The sequence below is a fragment of the Helianthus annuus genome, chromosome 13, assembly GCF_002127325.2.
Source record: "Helianthus annuus cultivar XRQ/B chromosome 13, HanXRQr2.0-SUNRISE, whole genome shotgun sequence".
NCBI classification, from domain to species: Eukaryota; Viridiplantae; Streptophyta; class Magnoliopsida; order Asterales; family Asteraceae; genus Helianthus; species Helianthus annuus.
Window position 1 is genome coordinate 76,227,058 of NC_035445.2, and position 17,433 is coordinate 76,244,490.

The 17,433-nt window shown below is 36.7% G+C and overlaps 2 protein-coding genes and 1 long non-coding RNA gene across 4 annotated transcripts; 1 reads left to right on the forward strand and 2 right to left on the reverse strand.

Annotated features, from left to right (window-relative positions):
* Window positions 1-2,915: 2,915 nt before the first annotated feature.
* Window positions 2,916-3,484, reverse strand: LOC110901072 (blue copper protein). The gene is made up of 2 exons (XM_022147924.2): window positions 3,299-3,484; window positions 2,916-3,208 (listed from the first exon to the last, which is right to left on the reverse strand). The coding sequence occupies exons 1-2, from the start codon at window positions 3,468-3,470 to the stop codon at window positions 3,000-3,002; spliced, it is 381 nt and encodes a 126-aa protein (XP_022003616.1). The 5' UTR covers window positions 3,471-3,484; the 3' UTR covers window positions 2,916-2,999.
* A 4,283-nt stretch (window positions 3,485-7,767) lies between these two features.
* Window positions 7,768-12,335, reverse strand: LOC110898236 (5-methyltetrahydropteroyltriglutamate--homocysteine methyltransferase-like). 2 transcript variants are annotated; one of them, XM_022144995.2, is made up of 11 exons: window positions 12,191-12,335; window positions 10,849-11,202; window positions 10,652-10,739; window positions 10,443-10,570; window positions 9,861-10,252; window positions 9,601-9,764; window positions 9,433-9,513; window positions 9,162-9,328; window positions 8,961-9,066; window positions 8,623-8,873; window positions 7,768-8,540 (listed from the first exon to the last, which is right to left on the reverse strand). In XM_022144995.2, the coding sequence occupies exons 2-11, from the start codon at window positions 11,196-11,198 to the stop codon at window positions 7,976-7,978; spliced, it is 2,292 nt and encodes a 763-aa protein (XP_022000687.1). In that variant the 5' UTR covers window positions 11,199-11,202; window positions 12,191-12,335; the 3' UTR covers window positions 7,768-7,975. The 2 variants fall into 2 exon arrangements, with proteins under 2 accessions (XP_022000687.1, XP_022000686.1); XM_022144994.2 differs by lacking the exon at window positions 12,191-12,335 and adding an exon at window positions 11,603-11,949.
* Window positions 12,336-13,686: 1,351 nt separating this feature from the next.
* Window positions 13,687-15,554, forward strand: LOC110898237. The gene is made up of 3 exons (XR_002569280.2): window positions 13,687-13,820; window positions 14,330-14,396; window positions 15,352-15,554. It is a non-coding gene; the product is annotated as an uncharacterized LOC110898237 (long non-coding RNA).
* Window positions 15,555-17,433: the final 1,879 nt, after the last annotated feature.

Consider the following 17,433-nt stretch of genomic DNA (forward strand, 5'->3'; position numbering starts at 1 on the left):
CCAGCCATGTTAACTTTATTTGACTGATTAGGCTGACTAGGGTTATTACTTCTTCTTCTAAATCCAGGAGGGTATCCAATAATTTCAAAACATCTATCAACAGTATGTCCTAGCATATTACAGTGTGTACATTTTAAAGAAGAATTTGTATTCCTATTGTTCTTTCTTCTTTGATCAACAACCTGATTAGTTCTTGAAATGAAAGACACATTCTGAGGTTTTGATCCACTACTAGACAACCTGTGTGACTCTTCTCTAGAGATTATAGAGAAAGCCACTTTTACAGTAGGTAATGGTTCCCTTGTCAAAAGATTAGTTCTAACTGACTGGTAAACATCATCCAGTCCCATTAAAAACTGCATCAACTTTATTAGTGTTGAAAAATCATTATAATCCTTTGCAGCTTGGCAAGAACATGTTGGCAGATGAAGCATAGCATCAAACTGCTTCCACATTGTTGTCAGCTTGTTATAATATTCAGCAACAGATGTACCATTTTGAGAAACACAATTGATTTTCTTATACAAATCATAGACAATTGAACCATCAACTCTGTAAAAAGACTCTTTAAGATCTGTCCAAACCTCAGATGCTAACTTAGAAAAAACTTGACCTAAGTAAAGTTCCTCAGACACAGAATTTAATAACCAAGTAAGAACCACAGAATTGCATCTGTCCCACTGACTAGCTAACACAGCATCACTTTCAGAACGCACACATTTGCCATCAATAAAACCATATTTATTTTTGGCTTCTAGGGCCAACTTCATAGCATTGGACCAAACAGAGTAATTTTCAGTGCCTTTTAACTTTATACTAACAATGGTCAAGGCACTGGAATCACTTGGATGCAGATATAATGGGTCACTTATATCAAGTTTACTTATTAAGGTCTGAGGTGTACTACTAGTATCACCAGTATCACCCATTTTCAATCAAGAACTAACACAGACAAGCAACAAGAATCAAACAGAACACACAAAACAAAACAAGAAATATAACAAGAACAACTACAGGCGAAACTGGGTCAGTGTCAAGACTCCAGGTTCATCACTCAAAGGTGCCTGGACATGTCTTAACCCAGGAGCCACAACCTATAACCACACAATCCAAAATAACAACCAAGAACCAAAACAAAGTAAACAATCAAGGTGCCGGTCCTCACTACCCCGACTTCAACTAATCAATCAACAAAAAACAACAAACTAACTACAGAGGAAAGGAAAGATCTCACAGTGGGTGCAATATCTTCACATATGATGTAGACCGTAACCTTCTAGGGTTACTAGTCAACACCAAGAACACAGAATAAACCCTGGTTAGTTTGCTTTGAAACCTTCTAGGGTTTCAAAGACTAACACAGTCTTCAACCAATAAGATCCAGAAGATCTAATCCTTTAAGCCCTCTTGAACACCAGAACGCAACAGATCTGAACAGACACACTTCCCAAGACCTCCGTTTCTTTGACAATCAAAGAAGCAATCCTGAAAGAAACCCTAACAACCACAGTGGAAGAACAAAAATCAGTAGACAAGAGCTAGATCTAGCTCTGATACCATGTAAAAATGGTATGATGAACAGATCAACTCAAAAACAACACAAAATAGCGACAAAACAATGACAGAAATCTTATTATTTACCCAAACCAAAAAACTCCCACCAGAAACCCTAGATTTCACAAACTGTGAAATCTTTAACAAAGTACAAAGAAAATATATGATCAACTGATACACATCAGTTGATCTATGAACAATACAACAGGATCTCACACGAGATCAAACAAACAAACCACAGATCATAAAAGATCAAAACAACGAACAGGAAACCCTAATCGCCTTGATGAGAGAGAAGAAAAATCTGGAACTATGAACTGTTGCAACTATTGAAGAGCTTATATATTAAGCCAACTTTCACTTTACACGCAAGCCCTTCAACTTCTACTAAACACCAGATAAACTCCCAAATGTTTCAATAATACCCTTGAACTTTATGACCTGCACAAAAGCTTGTAATATTTGTTAATAAAGTTGTTACACAATATAACAAACTAAAAACAACTTTAACAAAGTCAGTTTATGTAGCAACATGAATTAACCACATTGCCATAACTTAATTTAACACACTTGTTGCAAGCCGGTGAACAACAAATTTTCAGCGAGTCGGAGATTATGGTGGCTGATTTTGAATTAGTTTCGGTTTTTTATTTATTTATTTTTTATTAATAACTATATTTATTTATTTTTTAATATTAAGGAGCATTTTAGTTATATTACACTTTATTGGTGGTTAAGGACTAAATATGTTACATGCTGTAAAGTTTGGCACTAACCTTGTAATTTCTAATAAATATATATTAAAACTAAAATATGGACATATCACATGGATGAACCTTGTAATTAGAAGATTCATTTACTTTTTTTTTCACCTTTAGAACTTTAAGTTCTTAACTTGAAATTAAAACTCATTTTATAGGAAGCTTTACACCTACAATTCTATATGAAGAGAGACATAATTCAAAAATCCGAAGAAAAGAAAAATAGGCATCGCAAAAGTGAAGACGCGCCGCATAAGGCTAAGGGGTATGCGGATCGGGAGAGGATTGGGAGTGCTGAGGTGGCATCCAGTTTGACCTTCCCGGCTGAAATTGGAATGTTAGATGGTGATGGGAAGGGGACCATACCCCCCATTGGGGATGGAGGGGAAGGATGAAAGGGGGTGGCAAGGACCATAACGCATAGCCTAACTCATATGGCTCTAGCCACTAGCCTCTAAAAAGGCGTTTACCAAAGTCATACCAACTACTAGACTTTTGGAGTAAAACATCATATTCCAAAGTTGATAATTAGATATCAACATAAAACTTAAGAAGTTAATTGTTTACCACAGATTAAAATAGAGAGTGTGAACTGTGAAGTACAAAAAATCAATATTATTAACCATGGTAACTCTCACGTTAAATCAATATGAACAATAATTTCCCTTGCTTGGTAACTTGCAATCACACTTTAACATTTATGGCTAGCTTTTGGTTCAATGCAGAACAATGTACTCCCACACCACAAATAAACCACGCTTTGCCTGCGACCGGGAGTGCTATAACGTCGTGCCCAGAGGTGTAAGCTTGATCTGGCGGTGGAATAATGCAATCAGCATACGAACTTCCATTCACTTTGAACACGTTATGTATCCCTTTCGGATAATTAAACACTGTATTGTTAAAATAACGTTAAAGTTGATTCACAAAATAACATAAAGGGCGCGTTTAATACAAAATCATATACATACTGATTTTTTTACCTAACGTGTCACCAACTTTAAAATCTTTATTTTTGGCCCAAGCTTGATAATCATATTGAACGGTCCAACCACTGTCATCTCCGACTGTATACTCCGTTGCTATGGTGGTGGTCGGAAGTATCGCGACAACAAAAAGGGTTAAAACAACCATAATATGGTTCAAGAAAGCCATTACGGTTTAAAAAGATGTTCTTTTTAACTCGTCTTTGAGTTTGGTTTAATATGCTTGTAAATTAAATAGTATTTATAGAATTTATCTGTTTCTTGTAAAATTCACAAAAACTAAAAATATAATATATGAAAATGGAAGAGACAAGAAAAGGTACACCAAGAACAAGGGGTCGGTATTGACGACACTTGTTATGTTATTTTATCTAGTTTAATTAAACTTCATATAAAATAAAAATTAAAAAACATAAACTTACAACTTAGAGCATTTACTTTGAAAAAAAAAAACAACTTAGAGCATTCACATCTATGGCATCAAATTTTTTGTGTGGTATTTTTAAAATATAAAGAGTATAAAAAGTGGTTGTGAGTGGAGGAGAGAGAAAATGTTATTGTTCATCTGTATATTTGGGGGGACACTATTTATCCCCTATAATTTTTTAATACATTTTGAAAGTGGTTGTGAGTGGAAGGAGAGAAAAGGTAATGATAAAGGTATAAAAAATATTATTTAAATGAAAGAAGAGAGAAAATGTAGTGTTTTTTAGTGTAATTTAGGATGAAAATATGGTGGGATCGATGTGAATGCTCTTAGGGGTGTTCAAGGTTTAAACGCTTTGGTATCGGAAAACCGTAAATCAAACTAGCCTTTAAAGTAATTGAATTTGGTTTTGTGCCATTTAAGACGTAAATATTAAACGGTTCGGACATGTAAAATGTATGGGAACAAAATGATCAAAAAAAAATAAAAAAAGAATTTCTTTGTCATAATCATTGTTTGTACTTTGTATTAAAATTTGATGTAGTTGATTCATGAGAACGCCCGTAGTGGGTCGTGTTTTTTAAATTTTTTTAATAAAAACGCCCTATAACGTTCCGGTAGCCATTATACTCGGCGTTACCGGGCGTTATTTTCGAAAAAAAGTCACCTCGGCGTTTTTAATTAAAACGCTTAAAATTTATGGGGGGGCGAGATTTTTACCGTTGATAAACGGTCATATGTATTAATTTTTTTTAATTTAAAATATTACCCACTATATATATATCACCCCACATTCTCACATTTTTTTATAAAAAAAACCCACTTTCTCTCCTACTTTCTCTCCCACTTTCTTCTAATTTTTATAAAAAAAACCCACTTCCTCCTATTTTTTATACAATCATGCATCCATACCGACCCCCTTTTGGTGTCCCCGCAAGACCCATGAACCCGAACACAACCCAACCGCAAAACCCGTATAACCTTCAAGACATGGACCCGAGCTTTTTAACGTACGCGGCTTACTTGAGTGGCGCCACTCCGTTTGTGCCTCCCACTTTCGGCTATGGTCAAGCCGGCGGGTCTCAACCGTCACAACCCGAATCCGAACCCGATGTCGAAGTCGTGCCGGAGACGCAACCCGAACCAGTGCAAGATAAATCGAAACGCGGCAAAAGGTCGCATAAGAAGAAGGAAAAAGACGAACCTCGGCGTACAAAAAATATTATTAAATGGACGAAGGAAGAGGAATTCACGTTGACTCGGGCGTGGCTCGACATTTCGGAGGACGAAGAAACCGGTAACTATTTTATATATATATATATTATTTTATTTATTTTGTTACTTTATTTTTTAACGTACAACTTACAATTTTTTTTTAATTTGTAGCAAACTTTCAAACGGACCCGGTTTTTGGGATAGGGTTCGTGCACTCTTTTTTAGCACGTGGGGTCAAGGCAAACATCGGGACAAAGATTCCATTTCTAGCAAATGGACCGACATCAACAACAAGTCTCACGCGTTCCAAGAAGTTTACTAACGTAACTAGGATACTCGTCCGAACGGTGAAAGTGACATCGGGGTTTTAACGAGGACTTTGGAGGAGTTCGAGAGGACGAAATGCCCTTTCACGTACTATAAGTGTTGGGAGCTACTACGAAAAAGTCCAAAGTGGGCGGTAGTTAATCCAATGACGTCTAGTAGTAGACGTCGGGCTAAAAGGTCAAAAACATCATCCTCCGTTGACCCGTCAACTCCGACATCGGATGCCCGCAACGTTGATTTAAATGAGGCGGTGGACGTTGACGAGGGAATTCAAGAAGAGTTGGTATGACCCACCGGTAGAAGAAAGGGAACCGGGAAAAAAACGGTCGAGTCGTCTTCCGATCTCGAGTTAAAGGAAGATTTCGAGAAGATGAACCGTCGTCTCCAAGACATTCGCGACCTCGGCCACCAACGTTATGAGATTATGAAAGAACGAGTGGCCGAAACCAAAAAGTTTAACGAGATGCAAGAGGCGAGGCAAATGGAAAAGGACATTGAGTTTTTGTCCAAACCTATCGACCACCTACAAGGCGATGCGTTGATCCTTGCGCAAATGCGTCGCCAAAAAATTAGAGAAAAATATGGATTCTAGATGATGTTCTTTTTTTTTAACTTTCTTTTATTTTTTTCGTTTTTTTTTATGTTTTTTATTTTCGGTTTTTTTTCAGTTATTTTTTTTTTAATTTCAAGTAGTGTAATTTTTTTTTTTTAAAAATTAATGAAGTTTTTATGTTTTAAATTAAAAAAAAAATAATTGTGAAATGATTGAATGGGGGGTTATTGGTATAATGCCTCATTACGCCACTTTTGCTATAATGCCCAAGTGTGACTAGGATGCCACGTGTCGGATAATGCCCCATGATGGGGGCATTATAAATTGTTACCATTACACATACACATGGTCTGAATATAACATATTCTAAAAATTAAAAGTAGAAGTTTCAGGTACCAAACAATCAACAACAAGTCTAAGGGTGAGAGGGGCACTTCCCTAAGAGGGGAGTCCCCTCTTTTACGCATAACCAATCCTCGTGTGCCACGTCAACTCCCCTCTTAAACTCCCCTAACACCATAAATTGATGGCGGCACTCCCCTCTTAGGGGACTTGGTTTTTTATTTTTTATTTTTTTGTTTTTTTATTTGTTGTAATTATGCATGTTTATAAAAAAATATTAATAAAAATTAAATAAAATTTAACAAAAGACATTTCAAAGTAGAAAATAAAAATAAAAATTAAATTCAAACTAGAAAATTAAAATTACATTCAAAACTCATACTTGTGCACTTGCACCGCTCGAACCACCACGAGACGGTTGCGAGCCCCGTCCTTTAGTTTTTTTCTTGGTTTTGCGGGGTTGGTTCGCCATTGCTCGGTTTGAAGTGGGTGTGGTTTGAAAGTATAAAAAATTAGTGAAGTGGGTGTGGTTTGAGAGTATAAAAAATGAGTGAAGTGGGTGTGGTTTGAGAGTATAAAAAATTAGTGGTGGGTGTGGTTATTTATATTTGTTTAAAAAGTGATTTTTTTTTAATTTGACCGTTTAAAATTTGACTGTTCCTCAAACCTCGTGCCATTCAACGCGGTGAATTCATGCCGAATCCCCTCCCTGAATCGGGTCCCCGCGGTGGTGGCGGCGGTGTTCCCGATCGGGGTTTGGGGTCACCGAACCCTCTCCCCGAGAGTGCCCCGGATACCCTAATAAATTGTATGTTCATCAAAACCGAACAATAAATTAACCAGCATAATTAAAGTTCAAACTAGAGGTGCACAAATCAGGTTTTTGTTAATATCCGGTTCTGGGTATGAAACTGGTTCCGGGTATGATCGGGTATTTAAAGTCAGGTATTAAGAAAATCGGGTAGGATTTGTGTATGGGTATCGAGGAGAAAAACGATACCCTATGTACAATTTATGGGTCTGAAGATTAATACCTGGTTTTAAAAAATAAGTTTTTTTTTTCCATTGTTTTACACATAAATAAATTCATTTAAAAGTAATTTTGGTTTTCAATTTGTAAAAATAATAAAAATAAGTTATAAACACATAAATTCACTCATGTACAAATTATTTGTTTTAGAATATGTATTTTTAAAAAACTTAAATATAAAAATTGTAAAAAAAAAACATAAATATATACTTTAAAAATCCGGGTATTAAAAAACTGGTCCTGGACATTTTCGGGTATAAATCGAGTCAGTTTCGGTTACGAGTATTGAGCTCAAAATGTCCATACCCTTAGGTAGGGTCGTGTTCGATTACGGACATAAAATACCCGGGTAAAAAAATAACTAGTTCCGGGATTTTTTTCATCGGGTCAGGTTCCGGGTACAGGTTATTGGCGCACCTCTGGTTCAAACCATCAACTTGCTTTTTGTTGGTTAAAAGGCCCAATGGCATTTGGATTATAGACTTATGGTCTGTGTAGCCAGATTTTTCACAGATTCTACTTGAAATGCTTTTGGCCCAACTTACTCCACTTGTTATTACAAGTTTCTAACGTTTGCAAACCAACAAAATATCATCTTTAGAACTCGATTCATTGGGGGTATGCAAAAGCCCTCCAGAAAAGGTACACAACCAAAAAACATGATAAACAGAATTCAAAACCTAAAACATGCCATCACCAACCACAGTTATTCCATCACTGTAACATAAAATATAATTCACATCAATATCGTCGTGTGTCCGCCTTCAGGTCTAAATCTCCTCACTTGGCAAGAGCGGCACGAAGCTTCTTTGCGGCTGCAACCATGTTCTCGAGTGCGGGCTTAACCTCGGCATACTTACGGGTCTTGAGCCCGCAGTCGGGATTCACCCACAAGATATTGGTTTCCAAAACCGCAAGCATTTTGTTGATTCTGTCGTGAATTTCCTCGGTGGATGGAATTCTTGGGGAGTGGATGTCATAGACACCGGGACCGATTCCAGCACCGTACTTGACTCCCTCACGGAACACGGAGAGCAACTTCTCATCAGATCTGGAGTTCTCAATGGTGATGACATCAGCATCCATGTTGATGATGGAGTGGATGATGTCATTGAAGTTTGAGTAGCACATGTGTGTGTGGATCTGGGTGGTGTCTTGGACCCCGACGTTGGTGATTCTGAACGAGTGGACTGCCCAGTCTAAGTAGAAAGCGTGTTCGGCTTTCCTAAGGGGCAATCCTTCTCTTAAAGCAGCTTCATCGATCTGGATGACTGTGATTCCGGCCTTCTCAAGATCCTCAACTTCATCCTTAATTGCCAAAGCAATCTGGTAGCAAGTTTCAAATCTAACAAGAAAAAATAAACAATTAATAATATGTCGTTTTTTTTAAACTCTGCAGGAATGGGGATCATGATTTGTATGTATACCTGGGCTGGTCGTTACGGACAAAGGACCAGTTGAGAATGGTGACTGGACCTGTGAGCATACCCTTCATGGGTCGTTTGGTCATTTCCTGAGCCATGGAGGACCAGAAGACAGTCATGGCCTTGGGGCGGCTGACATCACCATAGATAATTGGTGGTTTGACACATCGGGATCCGTAGGATTGCACCCATCCGTTAGCAGTGAAGGCAAAACCAGACAATTGCTCACCAAAGTACTCAACCATATCGTTCCTCTACAACAAACAAACAAACAAAACTTTTAACTAATGTTTGTACTGAATAAAAAAGGAAAAGAAAATATGATATTTTATATAATGTACCTCAGGTTCTCCATGAACGAGCACATCAATGTCAAGTTCTTCTTGAAGTTGGACAACTTTGAAGATTTCCTCTTTGATGGCTTTAATGTATTCTTCCTCAGAGATCCTACGATAAACAAACCAATGAGTTGGTGAGAACACAAGAATATAATTAAGCTATTGAAAGAACAAAACATGGATTAACTAGTTGAAATTACTCACTTTTTAGCCTTGTACTCACGGCGAACTCTTCTGAGCTCAATGGTTTGAGGGAAAGAACCAATGGTGGTGGTGGGGAGAATTGGGAGGTTAAGCTTCTTTTGTTGGGCATCCAATCTGGCACTCACGTTGGTGGCACGACGGTGGTCAGAACCCCTCAAAGCTGCCGCCTGAAAAACCAAAATGAGCACACGTTTATAAGTACACGTGAAAAAGTTGGTTTTTATCATAAATAAAAAAAAATAACTGAGATTCAATGATTAGTATCACTTACAGCCTTCTGGACGGATTCATTGGTGACTCTTGGTGAGCACTTCCTTGAGGCCTGAGCAGCAGCATTAGCAGCAAAGAATGCCTGAAAAAGACAAAAACGTTAACAGATCAGCGACCTGTGTATCTTGAATTATAAATGGATTAAATAATAATTTATAATTTTAATTACCTCATCCTTCTGACCAACAAGAGCTTTGGCCAAAGCACCAACTTCAACCACCTTTTGAGCAGCAAATGCGAGCCAAGACTTGATCTCATCGTCCAACTTGGTTTCGTTCACAAGGTCCACAGCAGTGTGTTGGAGTGATGATGAGGTGGACACAACAAGTTTATCTGTATAAATCACATTTTATATTATGAATAATCAAGCTATCTGGCACTCCATATTGCCACTCCAAAATATTATATTTAATCGATAAATAAAACTACCTTTGCCGACAACGGCCTCAAGAGACTCGAGGACTTTAAGAGATGCTGCAAGGTCGTTAGCCCAGATGTTTCTTCCATCAACAACACCAGCGAAGAGGTATTTGCCTGATGGGAAGCTGGTCTTGATTAAATCAAGAGTCTGTTCACCACGGACCAAATCGAAAGTGTAACCGGCGACTCCGGGCAAGGTGGTTAGGGTTTTGAATGCATCAGCAGGAACATCAGCAAAGTAGGTGGCAACAAGGACATTAAGACCAGAGCAAGCTGATTCAAGATCTGCGTAAGCCTTGGTGAAAGCTTGCAATTGGTGGGCCTCAAGATCCTTCACGAGGGTAGCTTCATCGAACTGGATCCATGTTGCACCAGCTTCCTTCAACTCAGCAATCACTTCCCTGCAAGGTTAACCCTTTGTTATGGTGTGAACAACAGTTTTAACATGTTCCTCGTTTAGCTAACTTTTGATCTGACCCGTTTGATATAAAAAAACAGCTCAAATCAGACCCATTCATTAGTAAACATGTCGAAATTCATATCTAGTATAGTTACTGTAAATATTATGAAAATGATCAAAAGGAAACATACTTGTAGATTGGAAGGATTTTGTCAAGAAGGGAAAGAAGATCGAAAGTTTTCTCAACACCCTTTGCAGGCTTAGAAAGCAACAAGTAGCTGACTGGGCCAACAAATACTGGGACGGTATCAACTCCAAGCTGCATTAAAGAAGTAATCAACATAAAACACTGATGCAAATATAACTCTAAATGCTTAAAGAACATATAAAGATCACATACAGCTTTAGCCTCCTTGTATTCATTCACGGCCTTGTGGGAAGCATATGTAAATTTCACTTCAGGGCCCAACTCAGGGACAATGTAATGGCTGTACATCAGATCAAAAACAGTTACTATTTATCCATTTTATTATATATTTAACAACTAATATTTCAACATCAACAATGCAAAACAATAAGATTCACAAACCAACTTACTAGTTGGTGTCGAACCACTTGGTCATTTCCATAGCAGGGACAGAGGCATTTCCTCTGGCCATCGAGAAGTAAGTGTCGAAACCGATTTCACCACCGTTCCAGTTGTACCTCGGTGGGACCGCACCAATCATGGTGGTGGTGTCAAGAACCTGATCGTAGTACGAGAAAGTGTTGCTGGGAATGTACTTGATGCCAGCAGCAGCCATTTGTTTCCAGATGGATGATCGGAGATCAGCAGCAACAGTCTGCAGATCCTCAGCACTGCTCTTGCCATCCCAGAATGATTCAAGAGCGAATTTCAACTCTCTCTTGGGACCCATACGGGGATAACCGACAATGTGAGACGCCATTGATCTGCTTAATCACAATTTATATAACTTAATCATACCAACCAACAGCAATTCACATCTAAAGTTTCAATAAACTTGATCCTTATTCAGTTATTCCTAAACCATACAAATCTAAACCTGATCAATTACGATCCAATCAGACAACTAATATTAAATTAACATGGATCAAACAAATATTATTTGTTTAAAAATTGATTGCAGTTTTCATAAGCAAAAGAGATCCACCTACCCACTAACCCACCAACCCTAAAAACTATTTGTTAATCCACCAACAACAAAAGCTACTTGTTTGCTATACAAACAGAGGACAATATACATGAACAGATACTCAAATCAATTTAAGGCAACATATTGACTAAATAAAACAACATCTAGAGTTCTGAATAGTTCAGTATATAGCATACCTAATAGAAAATTTCACTTTAGAAATCTGAACCAGATTCAAATTTCTTTCTAGATTCAAATTTCTTTCTTTTACAGTGAAGCTGAATCTCACAGAGGTGACAGAACTAAACAAAATCATTCCACAATGAACCGATTTGGTTTAAAATAACAGATCTAAAAGTAAAATTCAGACGGAAAGGTAGATCGGCAGTTCCCAAAACCCTAGAAACATCAGATCTTACTTTTAATTTATAAAACAAACGAAAATCGTTGTTTACAGTTTTACTGAACCCTAATTAAACCCCCAAAATCACCAGTGGGGCCCACAGATCACTTAACCAACGCAACAAACACACATTTCCATGCGAGTATACGTCACTACCGGGATATAGATGCATAAGTGTAACTAACAGATCACGGACGGTTACCACTAGATCTAACGGTAAAGTTAACAGATTCAGTTAATTTCAATTGAAGAAGATGTGATTCGTAACGTGCACAATCTAATTAATTGCTACAAATTTTATACATTAACATCATGAGTCAGGTGGAGAATTAATAGTGTAAATTCAAGTGGAATTTAAGTAGTGAGTGAATGAGTGGCGTACCTGTGAGAAGGTGAGAAAATGGAAGTTCCGAATCAAATGGATTTGGATCTTCCGAGAGGGGGGATAGAAGAATGGAATGGAGGACACGAATTGGAGAGTGGAGGAAGGGGGATATATATAGAGGGTGGGGGTGGGTGAACTGGGACCACTTGGGGGTAGATCTGATTATTAATTTATTATGTTAAATTAATAATAATACTGGTGTAGTGGTGTGCGCTTAACATGTCTTTGCTTAATTATTGACTTAAAATAAAATATACTAAAGTTTAACCAATTATTATTGTGTTTGGTAAACCATGATTTTACATTAACATCCTATCTTTTAAATTTTTAATATGTATTTTAATTAAAAAAAATGTCTTATTAAGAGGAAACGAAATGGAAACCGGGAAAGCCTTCAGTGATCAGTGATTCCTAAGTGGATTCCTAATTGATTATCAGTGAGACTCAAAAACACACATATATCATATATATGTTTATAGGGTAAGGATTAAATAGGAAGTATGATTTGAATAGAAAGAATAGAAAACAATAATAGAAAAAAATATAAAAAATAACAAGGGTATTTTACTCTAAAAAAGATCTTAAATACATCCGGATCGAAAAAACTCATTTCCTTACTCTTCAACACAATGTTATACCACCACACTATCACCCGCTGCCGCTGCCGCTATCATAACCACCACGGCAACCGCCACCCGTTAACCACCACATCTCTGCAACTGTTATATTCCTTATTAATAGTGGTGCTTGTTGTGAGTTCAGATATGAAAGGGGTTGAAGAATATTCAAACGACGAGACTGAATCGAAAAAATTCGACTTCTTTGAACATGCGGCTACTGTAGCTGCGTGGGTAACATTTCCCTATTAAATGTCAAATTGACATAAATTATAAACCTTGGGGGTTGCGTGCTAACACAGGTCAATTTTTGGGGAATCTTTCTCAAGTATTTTTTTTTTTTCTTTCGAACGGCTAGTATATTGTTAAGAACAAGTAGGGTGTCCGTGCAATGCCAGTAGAGTGACACTTTGCATTACGGCACTTGTTTCTGGTAGTTTTCTTATTCGTATAATATTTATGACAACATTATTGTGGTATATATATATAGGGTCGAGATTTAGAGAAAACCAAAGAAAGTGTGAGAACGGTGAGAACGCTTATCGATCGTCCGATCAAAACAATCTATGGACTAGATTGGCGCGGTGATATTTTCGTAAATAACATCAATTTTATTACGTGGACGCGCTTCATGTAACACCCCGAAAATATAAAACTTTATATTAAAATTATAAAGTGAAAAATAAACAAGAATAAACTAACTAGGATAAATAACCCAGTTAGTTTATTAGTCTTGTAGTAACACAAGAGTGAATTAAAAAGTCTAATTATAAACAAAATGAAAGTTAAGGGGTCCATGTTGTTAAATCTGAAACTTGGTTACATAAAACAACATTAAAACACACCAAACACACACTTTGGGTGTGTCTGGTGGATCAAGAAGCAGAGGGCGACAAGGGGTTCTCCACCAAACCCTAATTCACACAAAAACCACAAATTAAGGGCTTAAATCAACTTGAAATCGAAATCTAAGCATAGAATCGTGATCACCTCGTCAAAGGGATCATAAGGTATGTCAAATTAGGTTGTTTTGATTCAACCCGAATTCCTTGCATGTGATAGAAATCGAGTGTTGAGCTTGATTATGTGTTGTAAATATGAAATTGAAGTGATGTAAAGTTTAGGGACAAACCCTAGGTGATTTCTTGTCAAAATCTTGCATGATGTTTGTAAGGTTCATAATCACCATAGTGAGTGGTTAATAGATTAGTAGAACTTGATAAACACTAGGATTAAGACTCTTGTTTTAGTGTAAATTGAAATTATGAGATAATCTTCGAAAATATTGATGTTAAGACATATGTCAAAATTGTCTAATTGAAGCTAATTTGGGTGATAAATTCAAGTCATGAACTTGGTTTTGATCATGTAGAAATCTGAACCCTAGGTGTTTGATAAAACGCCTAAATGAGGGTTAAAATGTAAAAGTTGGGTGAAAACGCAGATTTGACTATGTTAGAAAACAATGCATTAAAGCTTATGAAAGAGTTCTAAACTTGTTATGAATTGAACTCTTTAGGCAAGGAATCCGGAACGTCAAGCGGACACGCCGGAGGGGATACACATGGAAAAGGTGTGCTTTAAGGGTATGTGACCTTAGTCTCGTTAAATTATGCATATATGTTTGGGTTTAATATGTAAATGGATTCGTAGTGTAATAGATGCGTTTGATGTGTCTTTAAAGTGGCGAAGTTCACTCGACCATCAAACGGGTCAAAATAAAGGTTTGGAATTGGGTTTGGCTTGTTAATAAAGTGATGGTTTTCACTATGTAGTCAAACGGGTCGAATTGGTGCTATAGAAAGAATCACAAAAGTAGCGACTTGAAGGTCTAGTATGTTGTTAAGTGTTGGATTGCACAACGCTTATGAACTTAACTATGATACTTAAAGTTTGTGAATCCGGGTTTTCGGATCAAACAATAAAAGTAAGTTGTAATGTCGCTCGAAACGGAATGTTTGAATTCCAAGGAAAACGAGCTTCTAGTTCTAAGAGAACACAAAGCCATGAATGGCGCAATTACGCCAAGGTTGTAAGCCCGGGGAATTGGGTAACCATGCCTAAGAGTACTAAGAAACTGAAATGTGGCACAATGCAACTACGGTTAGCGGGTCGGATAATCAAAATAAGGAAGTTGGGAACGAATCACTGGTAACTCGGTTTCCGTAATGCGAAATTTACATGGTTAGGTCCGTAATTTTATTACGGACTCATAGGAACAAGAATCGGTTAAAACGGACTAGCGAGTAAAAAGTTATGCTAGTTTAAAGTTGGGATTTTTAGAAAATTCGGAGCTGGGTGATATGCAGGTCCAGTTTTGCTGGAAAACGTGCTCCCCCGCGCCACGCTGAGGGAGACCTGAATTCCGTCGCGACACGCGGGGCCTCCTAGCGGCCCGCGTAAGCTTATAGGGGATCTGTCACGGGGCGCGACAGACCCAAATGCTGAAATTTTTATTTTCTTCGGTTGTTTGATATTAGAACTTGATTTCATACATTTTAATGTGGTCAAAACTAACAATTGATGTGATTTTGACCTTAGGTGACGTTGGTCTTATCCCGGATGGCGATCAAGTAGAAATCCAAGAACCGAACACGCATTTTGAAAGCTTCCGCGTTAACGTAACTTCATCTAGACAAAGTTTTTGATGTAAATGACTTGTTACTCATATTATGAATGTTTTAAACTAGTCGATAGTTGACTAGTAAGTGTCACTTTGAAACTTTTATTTTGTAGTTATGTAATTCAAGTATCTTTTATCATGTAATATTTAAAAAAAATGTAAACGGGCGTTACACTTCATTAAGGGTAAAAGCGTCTTTTGACTTCTCCAAACAAAACGCCATCTCATGAAAATAAAAACGCTAAAACAAAAATCACACAGCATTCTGCTAAAAACGCCATTAGATATAAAACGCCAAACTTAATTATAGTAAAATCCCGCCTAAAAAAACGGCCAAAAAAATCCTATATATACAACAACTCAGACCTTCAATTAAAAAACACAAACAAAAACCCCAAACGCCATATTTAATATATACCATTCGACTGATAAACGCCAGAAAACCCAAACATCAAATATATTGCTGTCAATAAAGTGTAGCTGTATGGTGTGGACAACATTGTCAGTTATCTTTCTTAACTGAGGATTAACAATGTTATCCAACACCATACAGCAACACTTTATTGATTTTAGCATGATCAAATTTACAGTTTTAAAATGGTTTATTTTGTGGCGTTCTTTTTCTCGGTAAAACGCCAAAAAAGATAAGATTTTGGCTGAAAGGGTGTAAACTCAATAACATTTTGCTGCATGAGATGGACAAAAACTATAGAAAAAGAGGTTGATTTCATACGAAAGTCGAAACAGCCAGTGAAGATGCTTCAAAAGAAGAAAGAGACTGGTGACAGTGAAGATTTGAAGATCAATATTTATTTTGTTTAATTTTCTTTTTCAGTTGATTATTATTTAATAAACAACGCCATATCTAATAAAAACGCCAAAAAGGCAAATGTCTTACACCTTTGGCGTTTATCAAACCATCATAAAATTACTTTGGACAAGTATTATAAAAAAAACCTTTTTGTGTATTCTTTTTTTTTTTATTTTCCTTTTCAGATGATTGTTGTAAAATAAAAACGTCATATATAATAAAAATGCCAAAACAGCCAAAATGCTTGTTTAAACGATATCATCCCATTAAACGCCCCCAAAAACTCCCAAACTATAATAAAATTAGTTTGAAAAAGTATTATAAAAAACCCAAAAAAAATAAAAATAATAAACAAACTTGAAAATGTAACTAGAAACAGTAACTTCAAACCAGAAAAACTGAAAATAGGAAAAATTTATTATATTAGAATCTAAAACGCCAAACTTGAAAGATGGGACGTGTTACAGACTTCAGAGATAAAGCTTGTCAAAAATAATAATTACAAACAGTAACTGAAAAGACGAATACTTTGTTATAATAACGCACCGCCTAACTTAAGCGCCAAAAAGAGATCCTATAAAATGATACATCTCAGCAACTTCCATTTGATCACACAAAAAAAAAACAACAAACGCCAATACTACTAAATACCACTCACTGTAAAACAGCAAAAAAAATCAAAGATGGCTAATATGCGTTCTTGGATATTCAGTATTGTTATTCGTCAAGTTTCACTGAATGAATTGTTAGCGGAGGCGAGTAACTCACTAAGATTTTGCTGCATGAGATGGAAAAAAATTCAAGAAAAAGATACTAATGTCAGTCATATGGCATTTTGTATTTTTTGTTCTTGAAGAAGGTTTGGATGAGGAGAAGAGATCAATGACACTGAAGAGTGGGATGATTATAAAGATGAAGATAACCATGAAGAAAAAGCGAAAAACCCACCAACACGTCATAGATGTATGTCCCCAAACATCCACAAAAAAAGCCACTTCAACAGACGAGCAGGCAAAATAATCAAACCGATGGGTTTGTTAAGTTTTACATAAAACGCCATATTTTGGTGTCAGTTCTTGTACTATTAAAGAACAGAGAGACTGATGACAGTAAATATTGTGAAGAGAGATCCGATTAGGATTTTTAATGTATTTTCTTCGCTTGTATTTTTTTTACTGTGGCTGAAATA